The 27,078-nt window shown below is 41.4% G+C and overlaps 2 protein-coding genes and 1 pseudogene across 2 annotated transcripts; all 3 read left to right on the forward strand.

Moving 5' to 3' along the window:
- The first annotated feature begins 2,373 nt into the window (after positions 1-2,373).
- On the forward strand, positions 2,374-3,300 carry LOC139705861 (olfactory receptor 2T33-like). Its single transcript, XM_071612759.1, has one exon. The coding sequence runs from the start codon at positions 2,374-2,376 to the stop codon at positions 3,298-3,300; it is 927 nt and encodes a 308-aa protein (XP_071468860.1).
- Positions 3,301-11,607: 8,307 nt separating this feature from the next.
- LOC139705862 (olfactory receptor 2T33-like) lies at positions 11,608-12,543 on the forward strand. The gene has a single exon (XM_071612760.1). The coding sequence runs from the start codon at positions 11,608-11,610 to the stop codon at positions 12,541-12,543; it is 936 nt and encodes a 311-aa protein (XP_071468861.1).
- A 13,278-nt stretch (positions 12,544-25,821) lies between these two features.
- Positions 25,822-26,763, forward strand: LOC139705638 (olfactory receptor 2AJ1-like; annotated as a pseudogene).
- The last annotated feature ends 315 nt before the right edge of the window (positions 26,764-27,078 follow it).

A 27,078-nucleotide genomic window follows, 5' to 3' on the forward strand; every position in this document is an offset into this window, starting at 1 on the left:
TATTTTATTATTTGGAGAATTAATTTGCTCTTTCTTTGAATTTAAATGCTATGTAATGCTGAGTGGAAAATTACATTTGTAATGGCAAATCACATTTATATACCCATTCTACCTTCAAAAAGTATATACAAATACCTATTTCCTTTGAAAAGTTAAGTGTTAGTGATTTTTAATTTAAAATGATTTAAACACAAGCAGAAACTTTGTAATGAATTGAAAAGTCATGGGAGTTGTTGAATTTATTCTCTAAAACCTCATAAACCTCCCTTGCATGACTTAAGCAAAAGGATTACTGAAGTTGTCCTATTTCATGTGTCATCTTATCACTTTATGAAAGAAAAAGCTGTAATTTCTGCTGTCAAATGTCCATTAAAAATCACATAAATGCTCAGGAAAGTTCATGGAAGTGCAAGGCGGCCACTGATGTGTACAGAAATAAGCAAAGTGTGCTGTGCACAGCCAGTGGGGCACTAGTGACCCTCGAGAAGGAGGGACTCTGACACACCAAGCAGCACCCATGCACCCGAGTCAAGGTCATGGACAGCAGGTAGTGCAAACAGACAAGGACAGGAGTGACTTCCTCCAGGTGCACTTCCTAGAGTCACCGATTTATAGAGGGAGAGAGAATGGAGGCTGCTAGTGGCCTGGGAGAAGCACGGGGAGTTCTCTCTAATGGTGCATGGTTTCATTTTGGGGAGATGAAAATAGTTTTCAAGGTAGACACTGGTGAGAATTGTACCAATATGTGAATATACTTAATGTCACTGTGTCACTGTTCACTTAAAGATGTTTACAGTGTAAAAAATTAAACGAACTTGCCCAACATCCTAGAGTTACTGAATTACATAATGATTTCTAAACAGGTTTTAAGCTTAGTCCGTCTTTAACACTGAGAAGCTGGAGTAGGGAAGAATGGGTTAGGGTTTCCTCCAGTCTTGGGAAGGCAGTGAGAGCCATGGCCAGGGTTTTCATTTGGTCACCAGGCACACAGATCATGCTTCAGAGATTCATGGGTGTGCAGAGCACAGAGGTTGGCAGGTGAAGACATATTTGACAAAGAAGTATGTCCACAGGGTGGAGCAATCCAAGGCAGGATGCTCTCCAGCCACGACTAGCATTTGGACTTAGAGTAGATCTTGGCACTCCCTAAGAGCTGCACACCTTCTGCCATGTGAGTATGATGAAGCAGGCAGCATCCCTGAGGACAGACTAGTAGCCATAGCTGTACAGTTCTGGGCTTCTTCATCCAGATCTAGCAGGAGAAGATCAAAGACAAAAATTGATTTAAAGATTTTGGTTCTATGGGGAATGAGGAAGAAATTAATGTTTCTGCACACATTTGTAATAAACAACCAGATTTTTTCCTTACCCAGTGAATAGTGCATCTTTAAATCAATACAAAGCACTGTTGAAGGATTAATGAGAGAGTGAATTGAACAATAGAGCTCCACACTAACTAACAAACTCAAATAACACTGATTACCTTAAGTTTAAAACTGTGGAAGTGACTAAGGTACTACCAACTTCACATGAAGTTATGCTTCTGTCTGCAGACGCTGTCTTCCTGCCTTCTAGATCTGAGAAGATAAGCCCTCCAGTTTTAGAAAAGGCTTTCCAGATTCAGTCAGTGTCAGGGAAAACATCATGATTTTGGAAGTTTAACCAATTTTCACGTGTTTTAGATTTGGAATCTTCATTATTAAGTACATAATTTTTTGAAAGTAAGATATGGACAATTCATCTCTAAGATGTTGATCATGCAGGACACGACTAAAGCATCAATATGAATGACACATGTACACCATTTCCTGCTCACCCATTTATTTGGGCACCAAGTAACTAAAAAGTCTCTCTTGTATGTCAGTTGCAACTTCTCAAGAATTAGGATTTGGTATGCCAATTAATCAACACTCAACCTAGGAGGCATTTATCATGTGAAACTTCAAAATGACAAAAAAAAAAAAAACCCTTTAAGTTAATTTTATCTTGATTTAAACATGCTTAAAAAATAGATGAAGCCAGGCATGGTGGCACATGCCTGTAATCCCAGCAGCTTGGAAGACTGAGACAGAAGAATTGCAAGTTAAAAAACAGCTTTAGCAATGGTGAGGCACTAAGGAACTCAGTGAGACTGTGTTTCAAAATAAAATACAAAACAGGGCTGGGGATGTGGCTCAGTGGCCAAGCACCCCTGAGTTCAATCCCCAGCACCAAAAATAAAAACAAGAAGAAAAATGAGAGATGAAAGATTTGAAATAGGTTTCATTATTACACATGTGATTATTTAGAAGGATATAAATAACAAGGGGCATTTAAAAAATTAATCTCTCTCCTATGTTTCCACTGACAGTGTCTCTTCTGCTCTTTGAAATCATGGAAAGTGGGAACACCAGTTCCGACTTCATTCTCCTAGGTCTCTTGGGCCACTCCAGAGCCCAACAGTTTCTCTTTGGGATGGTTCTGACAATAGCTTTTATGGCTCTAGTGGGCAATGCTCTCATGATTCTCCTGATTCAGTGGGACCGCTGGCTCCACACGCCCATGTACTTCCTCCTGAGCCAACTGTCCCTCATGGACGCCATGCTGGTTTCCACCAGTGTGCCTAAAATGGCTGCTGACTACTTGACTGGAATCAAGTCCATCTCCCTTGCTGGCTGTGGCTTGCAGATCTTCTTGCTTCTCACTCTGGGTGGTGGGGAGTGCTTCCTCTTAGCAGCCATGGCCTATGACCGCTATGTGGCTGTATGCCACCCTCTGCGCTATCCCATGCTCATGAACTGGCCACTGTGTCTGAGGATGACCATGGGGTCCTGGTTCCTGGGAGCAGCTGATGGGCTGATGCAGGCAGTTGTTGCCCTGAGCTTCCCGTTTTGCAGCAGGCGAGAGATAGACCATTTCTTCTGTGAGGCCCCTACACTGGTGCGCTTGGCTTGTGCTGACACGTCTGTCTTTGAGGATGTCATGTACATCTGCTGTGTGTTGATGCTCCTGGTGCCCTTCTGCCTCATCCTGACCTCCTACAGTCTCATCCTGGCTGCTGTCCTCCACATGTGCTCCACAGAAGCCCGCAAGAAGGCCTTTGCCACCTGCTCCTCACACGTGGCTGTGGTGGGGCTCTTTTATGGAGCTGCCATTTTTATCTACATAAGACCCAAATCCTACAGGTCAGCTCACCACGATAAGGTGGTGTCAGCCTTTTATAGCATCTTCACCCCTATGCTGAACCCCCTCATCTACAGCCTGAGGAACAGCGAAGTCAAGGGCACCCTGAGAAAGTGTGTGGCCAGTGTGTGGCCTTGAGGCTTTATTAACAATACACTACATTGCCCCAGATTTTGTGGTTGGGCAGAGTGACTGGTGGGATTTTTAGAGGGGTAATTACAGGGTCCCCTCCTTATGAATTACAGACACAATCCACATTGCCCAGGGGATACCTGGAACCACTGATGCTCTCTTTGAAAACATTGTTGACCTTAGCTGAACACTGAGTGCTGTGGCCAAAACTTTTGCAACTTGAGGTTCAAGAGCAAAAGTAGCATGCTTTTCTTTTTCCTTCTTTGCAGTTTCACATGTATATTTACTCTTAGCAAAGATCTCTGCAACCTCTGCCTATAATTCTTTTCTCATTAAGTGGAGAGGTTCATCTTTTCAGGTCAGACTGGAGCATTGCTGTGCCAGATTCTATACTTATGGATTATGTATTTCTGGATTTTTAAAATTCAGGTTTTCAGTTTGCATTTGATAGTAGGTAACTGAGTCTATGGTGCACAAAACCAGAGATAAGGGAGAACTACTGGATTCCCTTGGATCTGTATATCTGCCCCCCGACATTTTACTTATCAATGAACCTTCATGTTTTAATGAAATTTTACTCCAAAAGTGAATTCACTATTCCAGCAATTTTGGGAGTATTATCTATGTTTCAACTGATATACTTTTTAAGAAGTAGGATGCTCACAACCCAGCCTTTTCTTTCAAGCAATTTCAATAAATACTAGCCTAAGACTCCACACTGTTATCAAGAAAGGCTACATGCACTAGCCTCCCAAGTCCCTCCACCACCAGTGAAGCACCCTCAAGAACGACCATGGATCCGCTGTTTATCCCATCATTTAGTTTGGCCTGTTCTATTCTTGTCCTTGGAACCCCATGATGAATAGTCCTAGATCCTGTGTTTTTCTCTCAGTTCAAAGACTCCTCTGCAACTCTGCTCTCACCAGTTCTTCACCCCGTTTAATTCCTTCAGGTCTTCTATTGTCTAAAATGTCACAGTATATTACCCCATGTGTTTTGGAGGATGTCTGGACTATGTTCAGTTTGGATCTATGGAAATTAAAGTTATTTGTGGGATCAAAAGTTGTTGTTGTTGTTTTTAATAACTATTATTTAGGTAGATGGATGGTGAACTTTTTCTTGACTTGTTTGCTGAAACAGAATGTTAATATGACATTTCCACCACCACAGTGCTCAAGATTCTTTTGCATCCATTGTTTTCAGACTTTATTTTTTAGAACTTCTAGTGAGTGTTTTGGTAACTTATTTTGTTTTTAGCTTGGCTTCCCCTGATTGCTGTGAAACTTCTATATTTTTGTATTATTTTACTGTCTGATTTTTTAAAAAATTTTGTTAACTGTATGTTTTTATTCTTGGAAAGAAATAATAAAGCATGTAGTCTCCCCCAATGAGCCCAACTTGGTAGTTCATTCATGGACCATATATGACATTTAAAATGCTATATTAAATTTAGTATAAAAGGAAAAAATGAAATTATATATTCAGTTGTTTGTTGTGTATTTTCAAACACTCACTTTAATTGAATGGCTGAAGATGAACTGTTTTTACTAATTGTGTATTTGTGTAATATATCTTCATCCCCTTTCATTTTACTTTAAACAATAAAACTTACATGTTTGGTTATACTATGCATTTTGTTTTGTTCAGTATTTTTATGTTGTGCTAGGGTTAAAACCCAATGCCTCATGCATCTTAGGCAAGCACTCTACCACTGTACCACAACCCCAGCCCTAGAGTAAACCCTTTAATACAGTCTTCCATTTCCATTGGAAGAATAATGACATTGAGAATCTGAAATTTTATAGAAACATTTTCTGCTAAATTATAAAATATTAGATAAAAATGGTAAAAATAGAATTTCAAAAATGATGTTTCAGGTGGTGAGACTATATGTTTTATCTTTAACTGGTGAATTTTTATAAAACTATAATAATTTCCAGGGAAGACATGTGGCAAACTTGCAAAGCTCTTAATTTTAAAATAAAATAATGAAACATATTTATGTGTTGTGAAAATGTCTAGATATTATTTGTATAAAAGTCAAATGAAAAAGTAATTAGTACAAATTCAACTCCAAGAAAATAAAAATAATATAATCAGAGATTAACTATTTTGTTTTTTACTTTGACTTATTTTGTTCTCATCTGAATTACTTCTTTCACAACTTTTTATTTTCTTGAGTAACATTTAGTCCAAATTTTGTTTTCCACTTTAAAATAACATATTTTAGAGCAAGGTATTTCTAAGACACTCTATCCTCTGTAACTTTCAGATCTTTATTGACACATGGATATTGCTAAAGTACAGGCCAAAAGACTGGATTGCATTCCCAGTAAAGAGAGAATTCATTTACAATTACCATCTCATTTATTGTTGGAAATCTGCCTCCTTTCCATGAATCATATCCTGGTAATAACAGTGCACTAGCCCTGCAGGAAGTTTGCTTCAGGGATCCAATATTCTGGGATTTGAGAATCATCTGCATTGAGCTAATAAGAAGAGAAAATGTCTTGTCACCCCATCCTACTGAACATGCTGCTGTTGAGACTTCCTAAGCCTGATGGTAAGGTGCTCTAGGACTTTGGATGGGTGCCTCTCATTTTACACAAGCAACAGTGCCTTTTATACAAGTACAGAGTAGTCCAGGGCGAGAGCCTGGGAGCTCCGGGCCCTGCACAGTGGCTGCTCAGGAGGCAGGTCAGTACCAAGACTTAGCCTGAGTGCTGGAAAGAGATAGTGTTCTCTAAAGCTTACATTGCTGTAAATTTTTTTTCATATTTTTAAGGCCTGTACCTAATTTTAAAATCAAGAATTAAAGTATCTTGATCTCATCCAATAATCTCTTATCTTTCCTTTTACTCTCTGCAAACACATTTTGTAAAATTTGCAAAACATAACTGTTACCTCTGTCAAATATCATGATCATTGTGACTGTTGCTATGGATTCCCTGGTAACAATTTCATAGTTGTATAATAGTTCTCATTGTCTATTGAAAAGGAACTTAAAGAAGCGACAACTTCAGTGTACTCAAGGTGCTTTTCCTTCCTTTAGGTTGTTTCCAGGTACAAGGTTAGCTCTACATTTTCACCCCACGTTAATGAACAAATTATATTTTTAAAATTCCCACAGTGTAGTTGATAGTAAGCTATTCCACAAGGCAGTGCATAGTATCAGGAGAAACTGAAGTCTGAATGTTTGTGCATAAATACAGTAATTGTATTAGACCTGTCAATTTCTACAGAGACTACATATTTTCTATGCTTACATTAAATGATTTCAATTTATCAAGTTGAAATTTGGCAAAAAATATTGGTGATGGGGAATTCAGGAGCAGTGAGAGATGCTCAGGTTCAGCTCTGGGTTAGATGAATGCAGTGAATCCTCTCACTTAAACCTGTGCACCTAACTCTGGGAGTTTTTGAGTAGATGAGAGCAGTGGTTTCTATGATGAAGTGAGCGCTGACTAGGAAACAGTAACAGATTAATCACTTTATCTTCACTCCTGTGTTTTCCTTATGACTTTGGGGTAAGGTTTCTATCCACATTTCAAAACACCGACTGTAGACAGGTGTGCCTACCCCTCAGGACCTGTCACTGCCATAGTAGAAACCAGTAATAATGTCATGCACAAGCCCACCTGCTTGCCCTCAACCCACTCCTGTGGAATGGGGGTTCACTGCAACACACTGACCGGTTGGCTGGTGATTAAAACTACAAGGGGGACAGAGCCACTGCTTCCCATGGATTAGGTCAGCATTCCTATAGTCAAAGAGTTTTCATTTGTGGTAAATTAATAAAATATTTCTCACCTACTTACTTTGTGCAATAAGGGTGTGTGGGGCACTGCATCTGCTGAGAATGACTATCACAGTGGTGTGCCCTACTTGAATTAACTTGTCAGTTGCCAGAAAGCTTATCCTTGGAGCAGACTAAGCCTTGGAAAGTCCATTATTAATTTCATGTTATTTGATTTATTCAGTACATGAGTCTTGACACTGTTGTAATTGCAATGAAACCTGGCAATCAGGAAACCTAGGAGTACTCTCTCAGGCCTTCATTCTAGAGTCATGTTCTCTGGTTTAAGAACAAACATTTCCCTTTGATTTTTCAGGAAACTAAAAACAAACAAACAAACAAAAAAACATTTTCTAAATACTCTCTTTCTACATCTGCAATTCTCAAATGTAAGCACAGTCTGCTTTATTTATCTGTTGTAACATTTGATAAGACAATCCTTGATCAAGTGGGGCTTAGGGCGATATTTGCCACAGCTGTTATCATCCATGTTGGACGTGAGCTACCAGTCTGTCCTTGGGAGACCTAGTGAAAGGTGCTTTATGGCAAATTCTGTGATTGATTGAAGAAAACTACCCTATTCAGGACAAATCTAAGTATTGGTCAGCAAGATATGTGACATGCACCTTCGGTGGAAAGATTGTAGCTTTTTTCATTCTGGGGAGCCACACTGAAGTGGGTGGACATACACTGTAGATGTAAGAAGTGAGCTCTCCATAATCACAAAGCTTATGTAATTGGGAAATAATCAAGAGCAGGATGTCATTGTTTTCAATATAAGAGGAAAAGGGCAGTGAACTGACAATTCTTTGTCCCCACAAATGTTTATTGAAATTAATTGTATGGAGGCATACATAATTGTACTCATTTGGCCACAACATCTATTTTTTGTGTGTGTGTGTGATGAACACATTCTAGGATTTTATCATTTGACTTAATGCTTCCAAATTAGAAAAAATTTTTGTGAAAACTATAGTGTACATGAAAATATCCATGATATATTAACTCAAAATAATTCTTTAGCTTATTAATTTTACTAATTCAATTCTTTAAGTATATTAATTTTACTAATTAAAATTAATTTGCTAATTTATGAAGAATTTCAAGACTAATAATGAAAGGGCACAATAGCCGTACAATGATTAAATTAGCAGTGCTCTTGTGGGACTGTTGTATATTGAAATAATTTATGAAACTTGGACAAAGTTCAGAGTCCAAAGTGATGTTGAAAGTATTGTCTTTTAAGTATATACACACACACACACACACACACACACACACACACAATATTATAATCCTAAAGTACTTATTTATTTTTCCAAAATATTTGGGCAGGCAGTATCTATTCATGACCAATTGTAATAATATTCTAAACCTGATAATTATGGGCAATATTTGTGGAACTGAAGGGTCATGCATGCTACAATGTTTTTGCATGAATTTTCTTTTGTAATAACCAAACAATGGAAGAAGTGCATACTGTCCTAATACATATTGTTAGGCTGTCCAGTCTGTACAGAATAAAGTTGAGGTGAATATTGATTTAAGTTTCCTAATTTTATCCATCTACTGGTAAGATATATAGATTTTTAAGGTTAAGTCCCCAGACCACAAATCTGTATTTCTGTATGCACATTATTAAAAGAAATGATTCTATTGAGATAAGGAAAGGAAGACAAATGCATATTAGTTCTTTAATTTTTAGAATTTGTCTTAACAACTCACATAAATTTCTGGATTTTCGGTGTCCACTTGTTAATATGCATACATTCCACAGGATACTTCATGTGGAAATTTAAATAGAAAGGAGTGTTCAGTGAGTGAAAAGTTCATCAGATCACAAAAATGTTTTGAAATACTTTTAGTGTCAAATGATTTTCTTCTTCACATATGAATAGAGAGTGCAAATTACATTGAAGTATTTTATGCTCTGCAGATTTTGTAGGAAGCTGGTGTCTGCACAGCTGTTGCTGCTTTTATAAAACACGGGTCAGAGAGTGAATCCACAGCAGCAGGAAGCCGGGGCTGGAAGCCTACAGGGCAGTGTGAGGTTCTCCCAAGTCTGGGACCTGCCGGGGCATGTCTCAGGGGGCTGGTGACCTGCCCCACATCTCAAACACCTTTTCTGAGTAGATTTGTGCAGGACTTGGATGCTTTCCTTCCACTCTCAGGCTAATTTAGCTACCCATAATCACACCTCTGTCCACAGTACACTGTGCTGACTGGCTTAGCCACAGCAAGCCCTCCTTCATCTGTGGTTGAGCCAGTCACAGAGCACAGCCTTTCCATCCACACCAAGCAGTGGGAAGACAAGCTTGGACCAGTGCATTTGTAAGACTGAGATATATGATAGCAGTATTTGCTAACAGTGAAAATCAATACCAAACTCACAGTGATTATGAATATAGTTTACATAGCAATCAGTGGCACCTTTATCCCAAAATTATGCCGAGCATTCAGATTTGAAAAGCTACTCACATAATGCAGCCCATCCACACATGAGTAACAGCATGTAAGTCCACCAACATGGGTGTATATAATGCAAAGTTTGGTCCTAAATAGTGTTATAAAATTTTGGATTCTATAAAATAGTTCAGGGAAGATATCTACAATATATATAAATGATAAAATACAGCAATTGTGTATAAATAACAAGATGTGTAAGAAGCATTTTCAATAGAAAGAAGAGGAAAATATTTTAAAATGAGTTTGCAGATTAATCCAGGCGTCAAGGAGTAGAACAGTTTCTGCCTTCATATCTTGGGAAATGTGACTCAAAACTTATTTTCACAGTAGGTATTATGACTGGCAAATTATTACTGCTCCTGAAAATACCTAACAACATCACAGCTGCAGGAATTGAAAAAGATTGACAGCTGAATATAGTGAGAAAGTAAGGGATTCATTTATCCTCAAAGAATAAAGGCAACAATTTAAGATTGATTACTACAGAAACTCTTACCACATATAAACGACTTAGATCACAATATGAGTATTAGAGAGTTACCAGGCACTTATAAGTATAATATGCTATATGCTTAATGTCTAACTGATGCAGCAGTGATTAAGAATTGGTAAACTGGATGTATATATACATACATATGCAATTAAGAGAGCATGATAGTAATATGTTCAATATTATAACAATAATGTTAAATATTATGATAATTAGAACAATGGCTGTTTTGATAACAAGAACATCTAAGTATTTAAATTTAAAGAGCATTGTTGGCATACTACATTAGTCACTATAGCTGCAGTGTTTATTAGAGGTGTGCTGCCCACTTACAAAATTTATATTGGGTTTTAATTAAATTGAAAAAATGAATCAGAAATGGCCTGCTACACATAGATTATGACTGAACCCATGCATTTTTATTGGTAGTCATTAATCTATTATTCTCTGTACAAACTTAAATTTATAAGGAGAAGATAAATCTCACTGAGGTGTGAGAAGAGAGCCTTTCACCCATGCAGGACATCATGGCAGAGAAACGCCATCTGGAGGTTTCAGTTACACGAGAGCCATCTCTATGATTAACAGAGAGGCTCTGTGTCCTGTTCGTAATCCACACTAACTTCATGTGAAGAAGCTTGTTTGGACCAGTCTTAATTAACAGACTGGCGCTTGTCTCCTACCTGTGAGAACCTAGGATTACTTAAGTGTGAGAGCCTGCAAGTAGCACAGTTTGTTTCTTCATGTTATTTAAGTTCCTCTAAGAAATTATCAACTTTTTAAATAGGAATTTTCAGTCTAACATAGCAGCTCTTTGAGTACCTACTAGATGTGGAAGACAGTTGCCCAGAGGGTGTTGTACTGACCAATGGCTCCTGATCAGGAGGAGAAGTGGTGACCAGGTGAGGAGGTGGGCGTGCTGGGGCACACCCCTGCCTTTGTGGAATAGAGAAATTTAGTCATGTTTTCTTTCCTAAACAGCAAAGTCTGATTTCAGTGGTTATACATTTTTGTTTAGATTGCTTATTTAAATTTTAAATTTCAATTCATCCTAGCATTGAAGGAAATCTCCAGAAACTCCCTTAAATACAAGTGTGAGAAAACTGAAAAGTTACAATCACAAGAGAGTGCAACATCCACTAGTCTACATGAATTCAAAAGTCCTCCAACAGGGAGATATTCCAATGTAGAAACGTGGGATTACACAACATGGCTTCTTTGGGCCAGGATGACATGAAAGGCATCACACTGGCAATCAAAGGCCACACATCAGCCTTCTCCGACTAGCACTCTGCTGCAGCCTGAGAGAGAGCCTTTTATAAGGCCGTGTATACATTTTTTTCTAATTTAGCTGGAATTGAGAATATACTAAACTCCTGGCAGCTATGATCCGTGAATGCTAAGGAAAATGTTTTGCTGGAGAGAAGAAAATTAAATAACTAGGCCTCCAGGATAAGGCTTTCTGTCAGGTGACCAAGCCATTTTAAGGAACTTCCAGATCCTCATTTTAACCAGGCCAAATTCCTCAGACATTCTCCTGACTTCCAGTTTGCCCATTGCCATGGACAACTCCACTGACCCCACAGCGATGAACTTCATTCTCCTGGGGCTCTTTGACTACACAAAGACCCATCAAGTCCTGTTTTCTCTGGTGTTCATGACCTTCATCGCCTCCCTGGTGGGCAACATCCTGATGATCCTGCTCATCCACACAGACCCCAGACTTCACACCCCCATGTACTTCCTGCTCAGCCAGCTCTCCCTCATGGACTTGATGCTGGTCTCCACCATCATCCCCAAAATGGCAGCCAACTACCTGCTGAACTCCAGATCCATCTCTCCTGCTGGCTGTGTTTCCCAGATCTTCTTGTTCCTCACTCTGGGAGGGGGAGAGTGCTTCCTCCTGGCAGCCATGTCCTATGACCGCTATGTGGCCATATGCCACCCATTGCGCTACCATGTTCTCATGAGCCACAAGCTGTGTTCCCAACTCGTAGCAGGCTCCTGGCTTTTGGGAGGAATTGATGGGCTGATGCAAGCCAGTGCCACTCTGAGCTTCCCCTACTGCCATTCCAGGGAGATAGACCACTTCTTCTGTGAGGCACCTTCGTTGATGCACCTTGTCTGTGCGGACACCATTGTTTTTGAGTTTTTCATGTACATCTGTTGCATCCTGATGCTCTTGATCCCTCTGTCTCTCATTGTGGTCTCATACAGTCTCATCCTGGCTGCTGTGTTAAGAATGCATTCTGCTGCAGCCAGAAAGAAAGCCTTAACCACCTGCTCCTCTCACCTGGTTGTGGTAGGGATGTTCTATGGCACCCTCATGGTCATTTACATGAGACCCAGGTCCTACCACTCAGTGGGCCACAGCAAAGTAGTCTCTGCATTTTACACCATCTTTACTCCTGTACTGAACCCCCTCATCTACAGCGTGAGGAATAAAGATGTCAAGGGGGCCTTCAGAAATTGGCTGGGCAAGACACATGCTATGTGATTCCAACACGGGTATTTACTGAAATGGCACCTCCTAAAATGTACTCATGCTGTCATTACAAGTTACTAGTTTATTTGCTCTATTGAACTGCTGATTTTGTGTTCTTTCAATTGATTTTGTTTTCACTTTGCCATTTTACCTTTTAAGGTATTTCTGTGCAATGTTTGGTGAATAAGGTAAAAATTTTATTGTGATAGGCCCAGTCTGATTCCCTCTTAAAATTGGGAGCCATCTCGCCACACAAAAATCTAATTTTGGCTTTACTATAAATTACTGCAAATTCTGATCTTGCTTGGAATGCCTGCCCATGCCTTGAACTCACCCATGCCTGCCTCTCTCTGACCAGATAGCAGCCTTCTCTAAACTTCAATGATGCTTCATAAATCTTGGCATTCCCTGGCCAAGATAAGGACCCTGACTGAGGCTCTGATGACCTTCATAAATTCTGATGCCAGGGCCAGCAAAAATGTAAACTAGTATTAGTGTTATGCTCCTCAGAATTTTGTTATCAGTGACCCCCCTTTGTGTAACTTTCTGCGCTATAAAGCTGGGCTACAAGAAAGCTGCAGTGCTGTCTTGTTCCTGCATTTTTTGTTGGGAGAGGCAGCCCGGCTGGTTGAAATAATAAGCTTGCTTTAATTTGATTTTAGTTGGAGTCAGTGGTCTTTTCTTTGTGTCCTGGTCTAACACCATCTCCTTGGGTAGATGCCAGAGTCTTTGGATAAGAACAGGTTGGGGGCCATGTTCTTGCCTGCCCACTGCATCCACTTGGTTTCAGGTGCAGTTAAACCCAGGGATGCCCTGTTGGATTTCTGTCTGGTTGAGGTTCCCATTGCTGAAGGCAGGTGTTGAATGTGCCTGTCATTATTACACTGCTGTCTCTGTCCTCACAGCAAAGAGTGTTGCTTTATATATTGGGTATGTTTTATTCTCCTGCTGAATCATCTCCTGTATAAATACAGGACTTCAACTCTTTTTTCTTTCAGCATCAGTCATTTTATTTGAATTCAAGCCTAGGTGGCTGCTCTCTTTCGCTTCCATTCATCGAATATCCTCTTCTTTCCTGCACTTTCCTCTGTGTGTTCTCACATGTGAGGGGTCTCTTGGAAGCACATGGGGTTGCTCTTTGGTGTTTTTAACCATTCAACTGCTTAACATTTTAGAATCAAAGAATTTATTCATTGTATGTTAAATTTATTCATTTTATGTTCAAATGATGTAATTATTAATAGGTAAGAACTTATTACTTTCCCTTGTTTTTTTTTTCTATTTTTGCTGTATATTAATTCTTTTTTTTCTTACTGAATTCCATGTAGTTAAGCAATTTCATCTATTGTTATGTTTTGAATCTTTGCTTTTGATTTTCATTGCATCAGGTTTTTTGCTTAATGATTACCACAAACTCTGTAGAGACTATTTTACAGTAATATCAGGTTATATTAATCAAACAGTTACTTAATTTTGATTACCTTCAAAAAAAAAGAAAAAAAAAAACTATAACAAGACAGGTGTCTCTCTGTTGTACAGCACTTGTCTAGGATGCATAAGGACCTGCACTCTGTCACCAGCCCCACAAATATAAATACATAAATGTGAATACTCCATTTTAACTACACTCCCTCCTCATATTTTCAAGGTAAGATGTCATGATCTATAACCTTGTTTCTTGCATACTTTTGAACAAATGATGGTTATTTTTAATAGATTCACGTTTCAAACTTTGAACTAAGGAGAATCAGGGTACACACCCAGTTGTATTGCTGGTGCTTTGATTGTGACTTCAGACTTCTCTGTTCACTGGGCTTTGTTCCTCTAATTGTCTTTCTGATGCTCAGCAAGGCCTTGTCTTTCCTGACCCTTGACTTGGCGCCTGTGTTTACTGGTGAATGCCGTGTGGTGACGTAGGAGCTCTGCTGTTCCCAGCCTACTCTGTGAGCAGTGTTCTGCTTGATGTGGACCCTATTTCAGGAATTCACGTGCTATGAACAGCAACTGCCCCTTCACTACTCCAAGGGGAATGATGTACAACACAGGGAATCAACTTGAGTGTATGACCAGCTAACTGTGCAGTTGTGGGAGAGAAGTGAGTCAGAATTCTGACAGTAAGACATTGTGTTTGTCTTTTCACATTGTGTCAAATGTGAACTTGTACCAAAACACAGAATGGAAAGTACAGATTTATCCACATGTGGTGTCTTCCTATATGACTGAGGAGGTGTGATCACTATCTCTGGAGACAAGGGGAAGATTTCCCTTGATGCACCATGAGCAGTAAACCTTTTTCTTCCTCTTTGATGTCAGCGTCACTTCGGGACTCATGCTTGCAAAAGAAAAGTGACAGAAGGTAGGGTTCTTGTGGAATCAGAAGCTTTGGGAGACTTCCTCTTGCTCCTCATTTGCTTGTCTGCTGTGGTTGGGGCATAGCCTTCCTAGGGGCCAGTGAGTTTGCAGCAGTTTAAGTGGAAGGAAAGTTCCTGTGGAGCAGAGGTGAGGCGCACTCACACTCACCAGGACATGGATGGGGCATGTCCTGCACTGGGCACCATGGAGATCTGGGAGTGACACACCCACCTCCCAGCTCCAGGCCCACTTCAGGTAATGTCTGGCTACTAGCAGTGATCCCATTCCTCTCGATGATGTTTACAGAAAAGAGTTCAGCATGCATTCCAGTTAGACCAGATGTACATCTGTGAAGACAACTTCAACATTATTTTGACAGTTTCTTGAGTAGAATCTTATAAATACTATGAATTGTATATATAGAATTAGGAATGTGGCTCTCATTTTTTAAAAGAAAAACACTCACATTCAAAAAGAAATTGTAACTCTATAAAGTAGAGAAAGGTGTAAAAGTAGATTTATTATATTATCAATCTATGCTGCCCCCCTCCCCTGACTCAGGCAAAGGCAAGGCCCTACTGAGGTGGATAGTGCAAGGCATCCATCCTCTGTAGGAGTGCAGTATGTTTCTGGGAATAGGCTGGTTTGTTTTTGTATTCCTGCTAATAAGTATAGTTGCAACTTCTCATATGACCATTAAGTATGAAGGAAAACACATGACTTTCCCAATTAATGCAACCACTTCCAAAGAATAAATCTGTTTGCTCTAAATGCAAGGATTCAGCTGTGGAATGTAAATTGTTAACGTTTAATGAGAAACCCCCTTTAGGAAAAACACTCAAGTAAGTTTTTTAGAAATTAAATTAAAATCCAGAGAAGAAAAATTAATATTAAGGTGACAGATTAGTGCTTGGTACTGGCCAACTTGTTCTTGTTCCTGTGCACAATGGTTTGGTTTTCTTACTCTTGTTTGATTGAAATTAGTAGCCTCTCTTTTCAAGATAACCACATGCCATAACCGTGGTGCCAGTTCTAGTCAGTAATTCAAGAAAGAATAGTCAAGGTATAGGCCAAAAGTCTGGGACATTTCTAACTATTATTAAAAGCTAACTAAGCAGAAACAGCTCAAAGCAAAATGTGAACTGAAAGTAAAAATGCTTGCTTATGCATAAGCCAAGATATATTCTTTTTATCTAATTGTAGCTACGTAATACTTTGTTTCTTTGAATAATGATTCCTGATTTATAACCACAAAATATTGGGAGCCTGCCAAAATGAAAAGTATATATGATTAACTTCACAAGTAAAGATTGGGATTCAGCACCTTCACTTCATGTCCATGTTGTTTCTTGGTCACCTTTCGCCACCTCCTCACCATCCATTCCTCTCCTGAGACCCCTTGCCAGAGCTTGACTCTGACAAATCTACTAAATTAAATGTGCCTCACAGTGAGCAGAAAACCTTCACCTGAAATTATTAGGTGTTTGAGTTTCCAGGGTTTTTGTAGAGGGAATTTTTTATACAAATTCAACATTACTGAATTAAAGCAGAGCTGCTCCTCTGGCACTGCCGAGCATATTGATGTAGCTCCCCTCCCACCCATTTATGCCACATAAGCAATGGTGATGGTGACTGGCTTGGAATATAGATTTGCTCTTGAAGGCATGGTCTCCAGCAGGGAGAGGAGGGACCATATTCAGGAACAGTGGGCCTATTGACAGGCCCATTAGGTAAACACCTCTTTTCATTCCATCCTTGTTTAAATGTACCCCTGTAATCAGCTCTACCAGAGAGTTATTTCCTTTAAGTGATGAAACATCTTTAGCACATATTGTTAGAACTGTACAGTATCAGTGATAACATAAAGAGATGCTTAACATTATTTGATATTATTGCCCCAATTTATTTTCATTCCATTTTATTTTCAGGCCCTATTTTTCTACATAAATCATATGTGGCACAGTATTTATTGCAAGATATCACCAAGTTATTGAGTTCAACATTTTTATACCTAAAAAAAACAATAAATGCAACGATTTTTTCCTAGGCAGACACAACTATTCACAATCAAATATAATTAATTCATATTCTGGGTTTTGTCCATATTAATGTAGACTAAGTGTCAAAAAATTGAAGAGGGTGTTCATCTTTAAAATCTCAAACATCTGTGGACAAATTATCCTGATATTTTGAAGGCAATATTTATTGTGTTTAATTTGAGTTTCCACCCAATGGCCACAATTCCACCTCACTCATAAAATCCAGTGCTTCTCAGAGGGATTCACAGGCTCTGAGATTTTGTCCCAGGAATCTCTCTGCTCTCCTCCCCAGCTGTGATCCCTTTGCCCCATGCCAGCTCTCCAGCTCCACTGTCTAGGGCCTGCTTTGTCCTTTGCAGGAGAAGAATTCCTCCTCTGAGCACCAAACTGCTTAATGTCCCCACCCCCTCGCATGGCTCACCTCCCTCCTCTAGAGCTCTACTCAGACATCAGGTCCTGCACCCAGGTCTCACTCAACCAGGCCGTTCAAGATGGCACCTCAGAAGTGAGCACTGTTTCTGTTCTTTTCACCTATCATCCACTTTTACTTTGTATTTGTTTTTTATCACCTGTAATAATATGGATTTATTTGTTCATTTATGTATTTTCAACCTTTCCCCAGAAGTTTCTTGTGCTAAATTCTTAAAATGTTACAGTGCCAACACTTCCTGGGATGGTTAATAAATTGAATGGGATCTAAGATGAAGTCATAAAGTCTATATTTTTATACCCATCTAGTGTTCCCTCATTGTGGAATGTCCCATATCATGTGTGGGCCCCGTCAGCCTCAGAAGTTCCTGTTATGAGGTAATGAATGTAGCATTGCTATGTCATATGCATTGACACTTGTGTCCCACTTCAGTGTGGTCTCTTGGGGCATCTGGTTGGTTTTCTGTGGCTGTCCTTGCTTATTGACGGTTACTATGAAATAATCTGTAGCCACCACTTCATTCTCAATATGTGAAAGCTTTGCAAGGGAAAAAAAGCAGGGGGTGGGAATAACCAGAGAAGCCTCTGTGTCATCACAGGGCCAGCAGCTGCTCAAAAGTGATAGTTGGCTCAAGGCACTGACAGGAGCAGAAGCAGCATGGCCAGAATGTGTGTCTTTCTGTCTTTACTGTGGTACAGGAAGTTGGAGGCTTTCAACTTTCAGCTCTATTTTATTCTGTTTCCACAGAGTTTCCTCCTGATGATTGTGAATTGTGACATATATTTTCCATCCAAAAATACTAGAATGCAAACGTGCATCCTTTCCTTTTAACCATCAATATCCCATGAGCAATCACAAGATTTAAGCAACACCTTAATTGTTTTCTTTCTGCTTTTTTATCCCTCTCACTAAACTTTAACATTAAGACTGCCAATCTTTCCCTCAAGAGTCTAAAATTTTAGTCAACCTGTCCTGTAAAAAGTGAACTGCCGGTGCCTCTTCTGTTTGAAATCATGGCAGGTATGAACATGAACACTAGCTCCACCTTCATCTTCCCAGGACTCTTGTGCCACTCCAGTGCCCAACAGTTTCTCTTTGGGATGTTTTTTGACATTAGCTCTCACCTCCCTAGTGGGCAATGCCCTAATGATTCTCCTGATTCAGTGAGACCTCCAGCTCCACACGCCCATGTACTTCCTCCTGAGCCAACTCTCCCTCATGGACGCCATGCTGGTTTCCACCAGTATGCCCAAAATGGCTGCTGACTACTTGACTGGAATCAAGTCCATCTCCCCTGCTGGCATGGCTTGCAGATCTTCTTCCTTCTCACTCTGGGTGGTGGGGAGTGCTTCCTCTTTGCAGCCATGTCCTATGACCGCTATGTGGCCATATGCCACCCTCTGCACTATCCCATGATCATGAGCTGGCCACTGTGTCTGAGGATGACCATGGGGTCCTAGTTCTTAGGAGCAGCTGACGGGCTGATGAAGGCAGTTGTTGCCCTGAACTTCCCATTTTGCTGCAGGCGAGAGATAGACCATTTCTTCTGTGAGGCCCCCACGCTGCTGTGCTTGGCTTGTGCTGACACATCTGTCTTTGAGGATGTCATGTACATCTGCTGTGTGTTGATGCTCCTGGTGCCCTTCTGCCTCATCCTGACCTCCTACAGTCTCATCCTGGCTGCTGTCCTCCACATGCGCTCCCCAAACTGCTGGATGAATTTCTTGAAGCACAGTCAGAGGGGGAGATGTGGGAACAAGTGCCTGGTTTACTGCATAAATGGCATATGTAAAGGGCCTCTGAGTGGCAGGCCACTCCCCTGTGCTAGGCATGTGAGCAACAAACTATTGACCCCATAAGCACAGCCCTGGGTGAGAGGCCATGTGCTACAGTCCCTGTGCTTGCTCCATGGCCCACTCATTGATTGGCCACTGAAAGGACAGTTAGCAGAAATTGCATTGGTGGCTGCCTGTAATCTGCTTAGCTACTGCCTGAGTATATATACATGGTAACTGCACACTAAAATCAGACCTGCTTCCTGCTTGCTCTCTGGAGGTCTTGATTAGTTACTCCGCAGCCACACTCTCCTCTACCTTGTTCAGAGTACCTTCTCGCTGGAATAGCAAGCCCATGCAAATAATGACTAAAAAGTCATCTACTTGCCCAAACAGGAAGGCCTGTACAAAGACCTTGGTATTTCTTAGGGAGAAGGTATTTAACTTTCATATATACATAGATATAGATATAAATATATTTTTTCTGCTTTACTCTGGATCATGCGTGAAGGTCCACACTTTGAGTTTGTTTACTGAGCTGTCTTCAGCAGGTCAAACTGTGGATTGTTAAAACTCTGTCAGTTAAAATTTCAGTAACATTTCTATGTCATGCACCACAGTGGTTTCTTTTTTAAATAATGAACTAAGTGTCTAGTGATTTTGAGGACTGAGTTTCTTTGCTGCCGGTCAGTGTATGATTTCCACAGTTGGGTGTTTAGACTGCAGGCATCCTCTTCAGAGGTTTCCTCCAGTCTCTGCATTCGCAGCTCACACCCACCTCAAACAACATGGCCCACTAAGGCAGGAAGGCAGAGCACCCCTTGGGACAGGACCTGGGCCCGAGGCAGGGAGGCTGTGCCATCCTGGAGGAGACATGGGCCTGGACAGCACCCTTCACTGCCCCAAAGGCGTCAGCTGTGGGGCTCTGCCTTAATGTCCCTTCCCCTCCCCCAGCCATGGCCAACCGCAGAACCTGTAAAGCGCTTCCTACTGGACAGCAGAGCCTCGTCCCAACCCTGGTGCTAATGGAGGCTTGGAAACTAAAGGAAGCTTGGAGTTTGAGCTCCTGAGACAGGAGCCCCCAGCCAGCGCATATGGAGCTGCAGCGTCGCAGGACGGCGCCCCCTGTCAGTCCTACCAGGCTGCGCATCTGCGTGGTTACCCTGGCCCTGGGCGCAGCAGATCTGCGACTGTGTCTAGAGGCCAAGTGGCTGCAGGTGCTGTCTCTGCCTGGGTGTTTCCCTCCAAGGTCAGGACGCTGGTCAGAGTCCCGTGTTGCACTGTCGGTGTGTCTACTGTTTTCCTGGCAGTGGTCCTCCCTGGCTGGAGCCTTTGCGTTCCTCGGCCCATCGCTTAGCGGAGAGGCATCTGCGCGGTGTGCAGTGCGAACCACCATGACTTGGCTGCCTCCAGCCTCTCTATGTGTCACGTGCCTCTGTTCCTCTTGGAATGGCGGTGACTTACTCAGCCGCTTTTCAGAGCTTCTGCGTACTTCAGCCAGCAATGAACACGGATCCCAAATGTTCCCAGTATTATGGAAACTTTTCCATTTTGGTCAATTCTTGTGAGGCTTTTCATTTGAATTTTCCTGATGACGAATGGGCCTTGAGGACTTGCCATTAGCAGATTGTCTATGTGCTTATGTTCCTTTTTGTCTTTTGGACTATTTCAGTTTTGGAAAAGGAGTCTGTGGATACTTCAAAACCAAACACAGCCATTGATTCCATAACAGAAAGTATAGGGCACTCAGAACACTGTTGGGAGTTTTAGAAATAAGAGTCATGTGTTATGAATTTTCTAACATATCTTGTAATTCATTGCCCAATTTAATTGGAGAGAGAGAGAGAGAGAGAGAGAGAGAGAGAGAGAGAGAGAGAGAGATTTCTCTTCCACCTCCTCTGTTTTGCTAGAAACTGTAACTTTATTTCTTTTAATTATGATTTCTTACAAACTACTGGTCTTACAATGGAGGGCAGATTCCACTGAAAATCCAAGAACTTTTTAAAATTGGGACTTGGGTGTTTTGGAACAGTCTTTGTTTAACAAATGATTACATACAATAATTAATAAGGAATAAATTTGACACCTTTAAACAAATTGTTGAATTTGCAAAGAAAATAAATTTGGCTATGCATTTTTAATAGACCTATCTTTCACACATATTTGTGTAATCTTCAAAGACAAAGCTAGTGAATTAAAAAAAACATCCCAAGGCTGTGGTTTAAAATACCACCTACAGTGTTTACTGTTGTGTTTCTTTTCTCCTCTTCTGATAATCTTGTCCAGATCTGGTTCCCCTCTTCACCACCTTTTCTTCTCTTGACTGAGGCTCAGTGGTTGTCCCTGGTCAGGTGGTGGAAGCTGCAGAGGACTCTAAGCAGAGCAGGAATAAAATATACTGAGGAAACAGAGCATGGTGGAGAGGCTAAGGAAAACTTTATTTTTCCTTTTAAAAACTTTTTTTTCTTGATCTTTTTTTCTTGTTGTTATCATCATTACCATAAATTTAATTCCACATGATTAATTGATGGCAAAACAGTCCATCCCTTCTCCCCTGAGAGCCAGCCTTGCCATTGCTCCCCCCAGAATGCCAGGGCTGCCCTAGGTGTCCACCACTGTCACCATGATACTTAGGCCTGCTCCCACCCCCTCCTTCCCAGGCCATGCCATGCGAACTGGCTCCTTCTGCTGCCCTATGAAAAGACCACTGTTTTCTCCCTGAGGCCACTTGCCACAGGGCTCCAATTAAGACCTATCCTCTGTGCTTCTGCTTGCTGGTTCCAAATGACTCTTGTGCAGTGCACTTGCCAAATCCATCCCATCTGAAGGAGTGCCAAGTCCAGGCAGCTCTGGTGCCCTCAGCCACTCCCTTGGATGTGTCTCTTTGCACAAGCCAGGGCTCAGGGCCATTGGGATGAGGGTGACTGATGCCCCAGTGAGCGGAGGAGGCTAAGTGAGAAATGCTGCCTGTGGTGTTTACCTGGTGAGGTCCAGGGAGGTGGAGGCGGCCCTGCAAGTGCAAATGTGGGACTCAGGGCTCCAGGGTGAGCCTGCAGCAGAGCGCACATCCACCTCAATGCTTGACCAGTGCACTGGGCATCCATCCTGCCAGGCCTGCCTGGTTCTAGGGGACTGATCTGTTTGTCAAGAGCATGAGATCCAGTGGAGGGGGACTTTACCACTGAATATGGAGAACTGAAGATGTTGAATCCTCTGAGAGTGCTGGGTGGAGGGTGTGTGCTGCAGAAAGCATCCAGGCTTGGAAGGGAGGCAGGTAGGTAAGATCCACCACCCAAACTCTCAGACTCCAGTGGAAGGCCTGCAGACCAGGACTTAGGAGGAGTGAGGGAATGTGATGGAGCAGAGTGGTGTGTACTTAAAAGTGAGTTCCAAGTGCTGGAGATATACCTCAGTTGGTAGAGTGCTTGCCTCACATGCACAAACCCTTGTGTTCAACCCCCCTGCACAGAAAGAAAGAAAGAAAGAAAGAAAGAAAGAAAGAAAGAAAGAAAGAAAGAAAGAAAGACTCAAAAATGAGTTCCAAAAGAAATGTCTGCATTAGGATGAAACTGTATGTGTATGTGGCAAAACTTACTACTTTAAATTTCTATCTCATGAAATGGTGAGTGCTCAGCATTTTGAGTAAAAGGTACTAGAATTATCCTTGGTTGAAGATTCCCCAAATTATAATTTAATAGAAACTTTAAGAGCAGCCAACTGTCATGAGAGGCAGTAGATTTTCCCTTCCCAGATCTCACTTGCCAAGTTAGTGAATTTTGTTTTCATTAATATGTTCCTGGAATAAATTCTTATTTCAAAATGTATAATATTCTACAATGATTATATGTATATATGTATGTACGTATGTATGTGTGTATATATATATATATATTATGTATTATATGTATCCATCCATACATAAAATTCATGAAAAAATTAAAGTCTGAAACTCATGTGGAGAGCATATTTTGGGGCCAGCTTGCAAGATTATAGAGGAGAGGTGGGTAGGAAGTCTGTTTTGCGTGTCTCTCCAACATTAACAAGGATTTGTGGAGTGAGGTGGGGAAACAGACTTCACCCTGGGAAAGAGTTGTGTATCCAGAGGAGAAGCTGCCGGGTGTGTACCAGCTTCTTTCTCCCTCCTTACACATTAACTAGCTTGCTGCTAGAGCACTCATCTTTGGATTCAGGTGTAGCTCTGCTTGTCAATCCAGATGGCACTGAACAGCACAGAAAGTATAGTTTCATTAATAATCCTGGCATCTTAGGAGTGTGCTCCAGACCTGGGGTGATGGGTGGGCAGAGTCATGAAATGTGTCTGTGGAAATTCTAGGTGCCTCATAGAAGTTGCCCCCAGAGGTAGATGCAGGACACCGAGGGAGACAGGAGTGAGCGATGTTGGCTTCCCAGGGCTGCAGGGAAAATGTGGATGTGGCTGTGTAGACTCAGTGAACACCACAGGAACACAGTCAACTCAGAAATGCACAGGAGGAAGAACTTAGGAGCAATTGAAAATATTTGATGTTGTAGTCCATTTAAAAATTCTGTGTGGGAGGCCATCCTTGCACGTGATTTGAGTTACCTCCCTGGCTGGGTGAGAGGCACTTAGATACAGCTGTGTCAGAGCTTTCTCCACCCTTCTCCAGGTCCAAGGGCTTGTCTGTGCAGAGGCGTGTCTGACCACTGACCCAAAGACCCAATCGTCGCCCCTGACCATGGGATGCTACCCCCCTTAACCTTCATTGGATGGGATTTTCCCTGGAATTTTTTGTTCCCCAATAAAAGCCCATTCCCTGGCGTGTTCTCTCTCTCTCTCTCTCTCTCTCTCTCTCTCTCTCTCTCTCTCTCTAGCCTTTTCAGTAAACCTCGCTACCACATTAGGTGGCTAGAAGCTGGAGCTAGGAGAAGCCGTCCTGGAGCTGGTTTTAAAGGTAATTAGAGTCTTGTCTCTTTAATTTAAAACTCCCTAGCGTTTTCTCACAATTCGAACCTTCTTTAATGAAGCCAGTGCTGGTCGCTGGGCAGAATTCTGTCTGTGGTAAGTCTTTAATGGCACCTGCAATGGGCACGGGGTCTGCTAAACACAGGGATCTCAGTAGTAAATGGTCAGGGGGTGACTTCAATAAAGTGGAAAATTGAAAAAGCAAAACCAGAGGGAAAATATGCTTCCAGAGACACAGTATTGCTCAGTTTGAGTTGTGAGTGATTTTCACTGATGTGGGAATGTTTGTGACCAGCTAGCTCACAGGAGGCACATTGCCTGAAGTCTCCACCTGAGTGTGTCATCAAGGCTTCTGAGCTGTGGGTCAGAGCCTTTGGAACAGCCAGGACAGGGGCACAGGCAGGGTCCCAACCCTCACTCAGAGCTGGTCTTCTTGACTCACTTCTAGGTCATTTCATTAAAAAAAGGACCACAGCAAAATGCTGCTAGCAGTCCAGGGAATTAGAAATAAGGTTAAGAATTGATCTAGTGCATGATACAGAAACAACATTTATAAAAAATATATGCAAGGCTAAATCATTTATGCACTGTTAGTGACTTAATTTTCATATATGCAAATATAAAAATTAATTATATTTAAGCTCAATAGTAATTATCAATGAGATGATCAATTTTTTGTTGTTCTTAATTATATATATCAATTATATGTCTCTATATATTAATTATATATATTAATCATAGATATATATATATATAAAATCTCCATATTGAGGTAGAGATTATATATACAGAACGTTACAAATAAGTATAAAATAAGGATACAAGTAACCACCTTCCAAGTATAAATAAATAACATGAACACCTATGACTTCCCATATGTAGAATAAAAAAGTTATGATTCAAATTCTACACATTAAGAAAACAGAGAAAAGTAAAATATATTTGTAAAGATATGTTGTTGATTTTGACTACATATAGCTTTCATTTCTTACATATCAACAAGGAAAATGTTTAAAATCATCCTATATTTCATCCTCTATAAGTTTTATCTACTTAAAATTTTATTTAAAATGAAGTTTTATTGTCATAATATTTATGTGTCTATTTGTGTATTTACTCATTTGTTCATGGGCTGCTGTGGTGCATGCCCTTGAGAGAGGACTCTCACATACCAGGCTCATGTAGAATGGTCTCTCTGGCATGGCCCATGTATGTTAGTCATGAGCTCAACACCCATGATTGAGCAACTGCTGAAGGCCAGGTCTGTCCTGGGCAGTGTCCATCATGAGGTTAACCCTGGTGGAGCAATGACAATGAGTGGTGAGTGGAATTGACCTGTTCATTTAATAAACAGAAGGCCAGGGTGGGCTGCAAACCCCACACAGCAGAACAGTAAGGAGACCAGAGGAGTCCGGGTTCAGCGGGAGCATTGGGATTTTAAGAAGTCTGTGCAGGGTAGGCCTCCTTGAGAAGGTGAGAGCTGACCAAGGACTGGACTTAAGTTCGTTACATGGAATAAACTGACACTTTGAGACCCAACAGAGACTCAAAGGCCAATTGAGCAAGCTAAGCATGATTCAGGAGCAGATCAAGTGCAGGCCCGCTCTGTGAAACAAGCCATGGGTCTTCGTGACAAAACATGCATCAGTAACCTCACTTATCCGGCAGACCTATGTAAGTGACATCGAGATGCAGCACTGTTTTCTTTTTCTAATTAATTAATTATCTCTTTTTAGGAAAAGCAGAATCGAGATGAGGCCCGACAACCACAGTGCCAACACTGACTTCATCCTCCTGGGACTCTTCTCCTCTTCTCACTCCAGTCTGGTCTTCTTCTCCTTCCTGTTTGGCCTTTTCATTGTGACCCTAACAGAAAACGCCCTCATGATCCTGCTCATCCGCAGGGACCCGCGCCTCCACACCCCCATGTACTTCCTGCTCAGCCACCTGTCCTTCATGGACATCCTGCACGTTTCCAACATCGTTCCCAAGGTGATCGCCGACTTCCTGTCAGGCCACAGAGCTATTTCATTTACAGGCTGTGGGATCCAGGTATTTCTGTCCCTCATGCTGCTGGGTGGTGAGTGCCTCCTCCTGGCTGCCATGTCTTGTGACCGCTATGTGGCCATCTGTCACCCCCTGCGCTACCCAGTGATCATGAGCGAGAGGGTCAGTGTGCTCATGGCTGCAGGGTGCTGGCTGGTTGGGACCCTCAACGCCATGGTGCACACAGGGCTGGCCCTCCACTTCCCCTTTTGTCGCTCTAGGGCCATGGATCACTTTTTCTGTGAAGTTCCTGCTATGCTGAAGCTGTCCTGTGCAGACACTTCACACTATGAATGAGGGGTTTATGTGAGTGGCATTATTTTCCTGCTGATTCCTTTCCTCATGATATCAGTGTCTTATGTGCAAATTCTTCTCACCGTCCTCAAGATGAAGTCATCAGAGGCCCGGAAGAAGTCCTTTTCCACATGTTCCTTCCACATGGTTGTGGTCATAATGTACTATGGGCCCTTTATTTTCACATATATGAGACCCAAGTCATACCACACTCCAGGCCAGGATAAGTTCTTGGCTATATTCTACACCATTGTCACGCCCACGCTCAACCCTGTCATCTACAGCTTCTGGAACAAAGATGTCTTGACAGCCATGAAAAACGTGCTCAGAAGTAGCTTCCCATATAGAAAATGAACAGGAAAAATGCCTGAAGTTAGTCTTCTTTCAATCATGAAACACTAAATGCTCTGTCTTTATGTTTGTTTTTAGATTAATCTCAATGTTTTATCATCTTGAACACTATGTTGAAATAACATAAACATGTTGGATGAGTAAACCCAGGCAAAAACTGTGTCTGCCTTACCCTTAATGATTTTTATCCAAGAGCTCAGGAAAGACTACGTTCATGTCAGCAACCACATGGCCTTAGGTTCTTCCAGTGCTCCCAAGAAAAAGCTTCCCCGGTTCTCCCAGTGTAACTCCCTGTACAGACTGCACTACATTCCCCTT

Source organism: Marmota flaviventris, chromosome 5 (assembly GCF_047511675.1).
Source record: "Marmota flaviventris isolate mMarFla1 chromosome 5, mMarFla1.hap1, whole genome shotgun sequence".
NCBI lineage: Eukaryota > Metazoa > Chordata > Mammalia > Rodentia > Sciuridae > Marmota > Marmota flaviventris.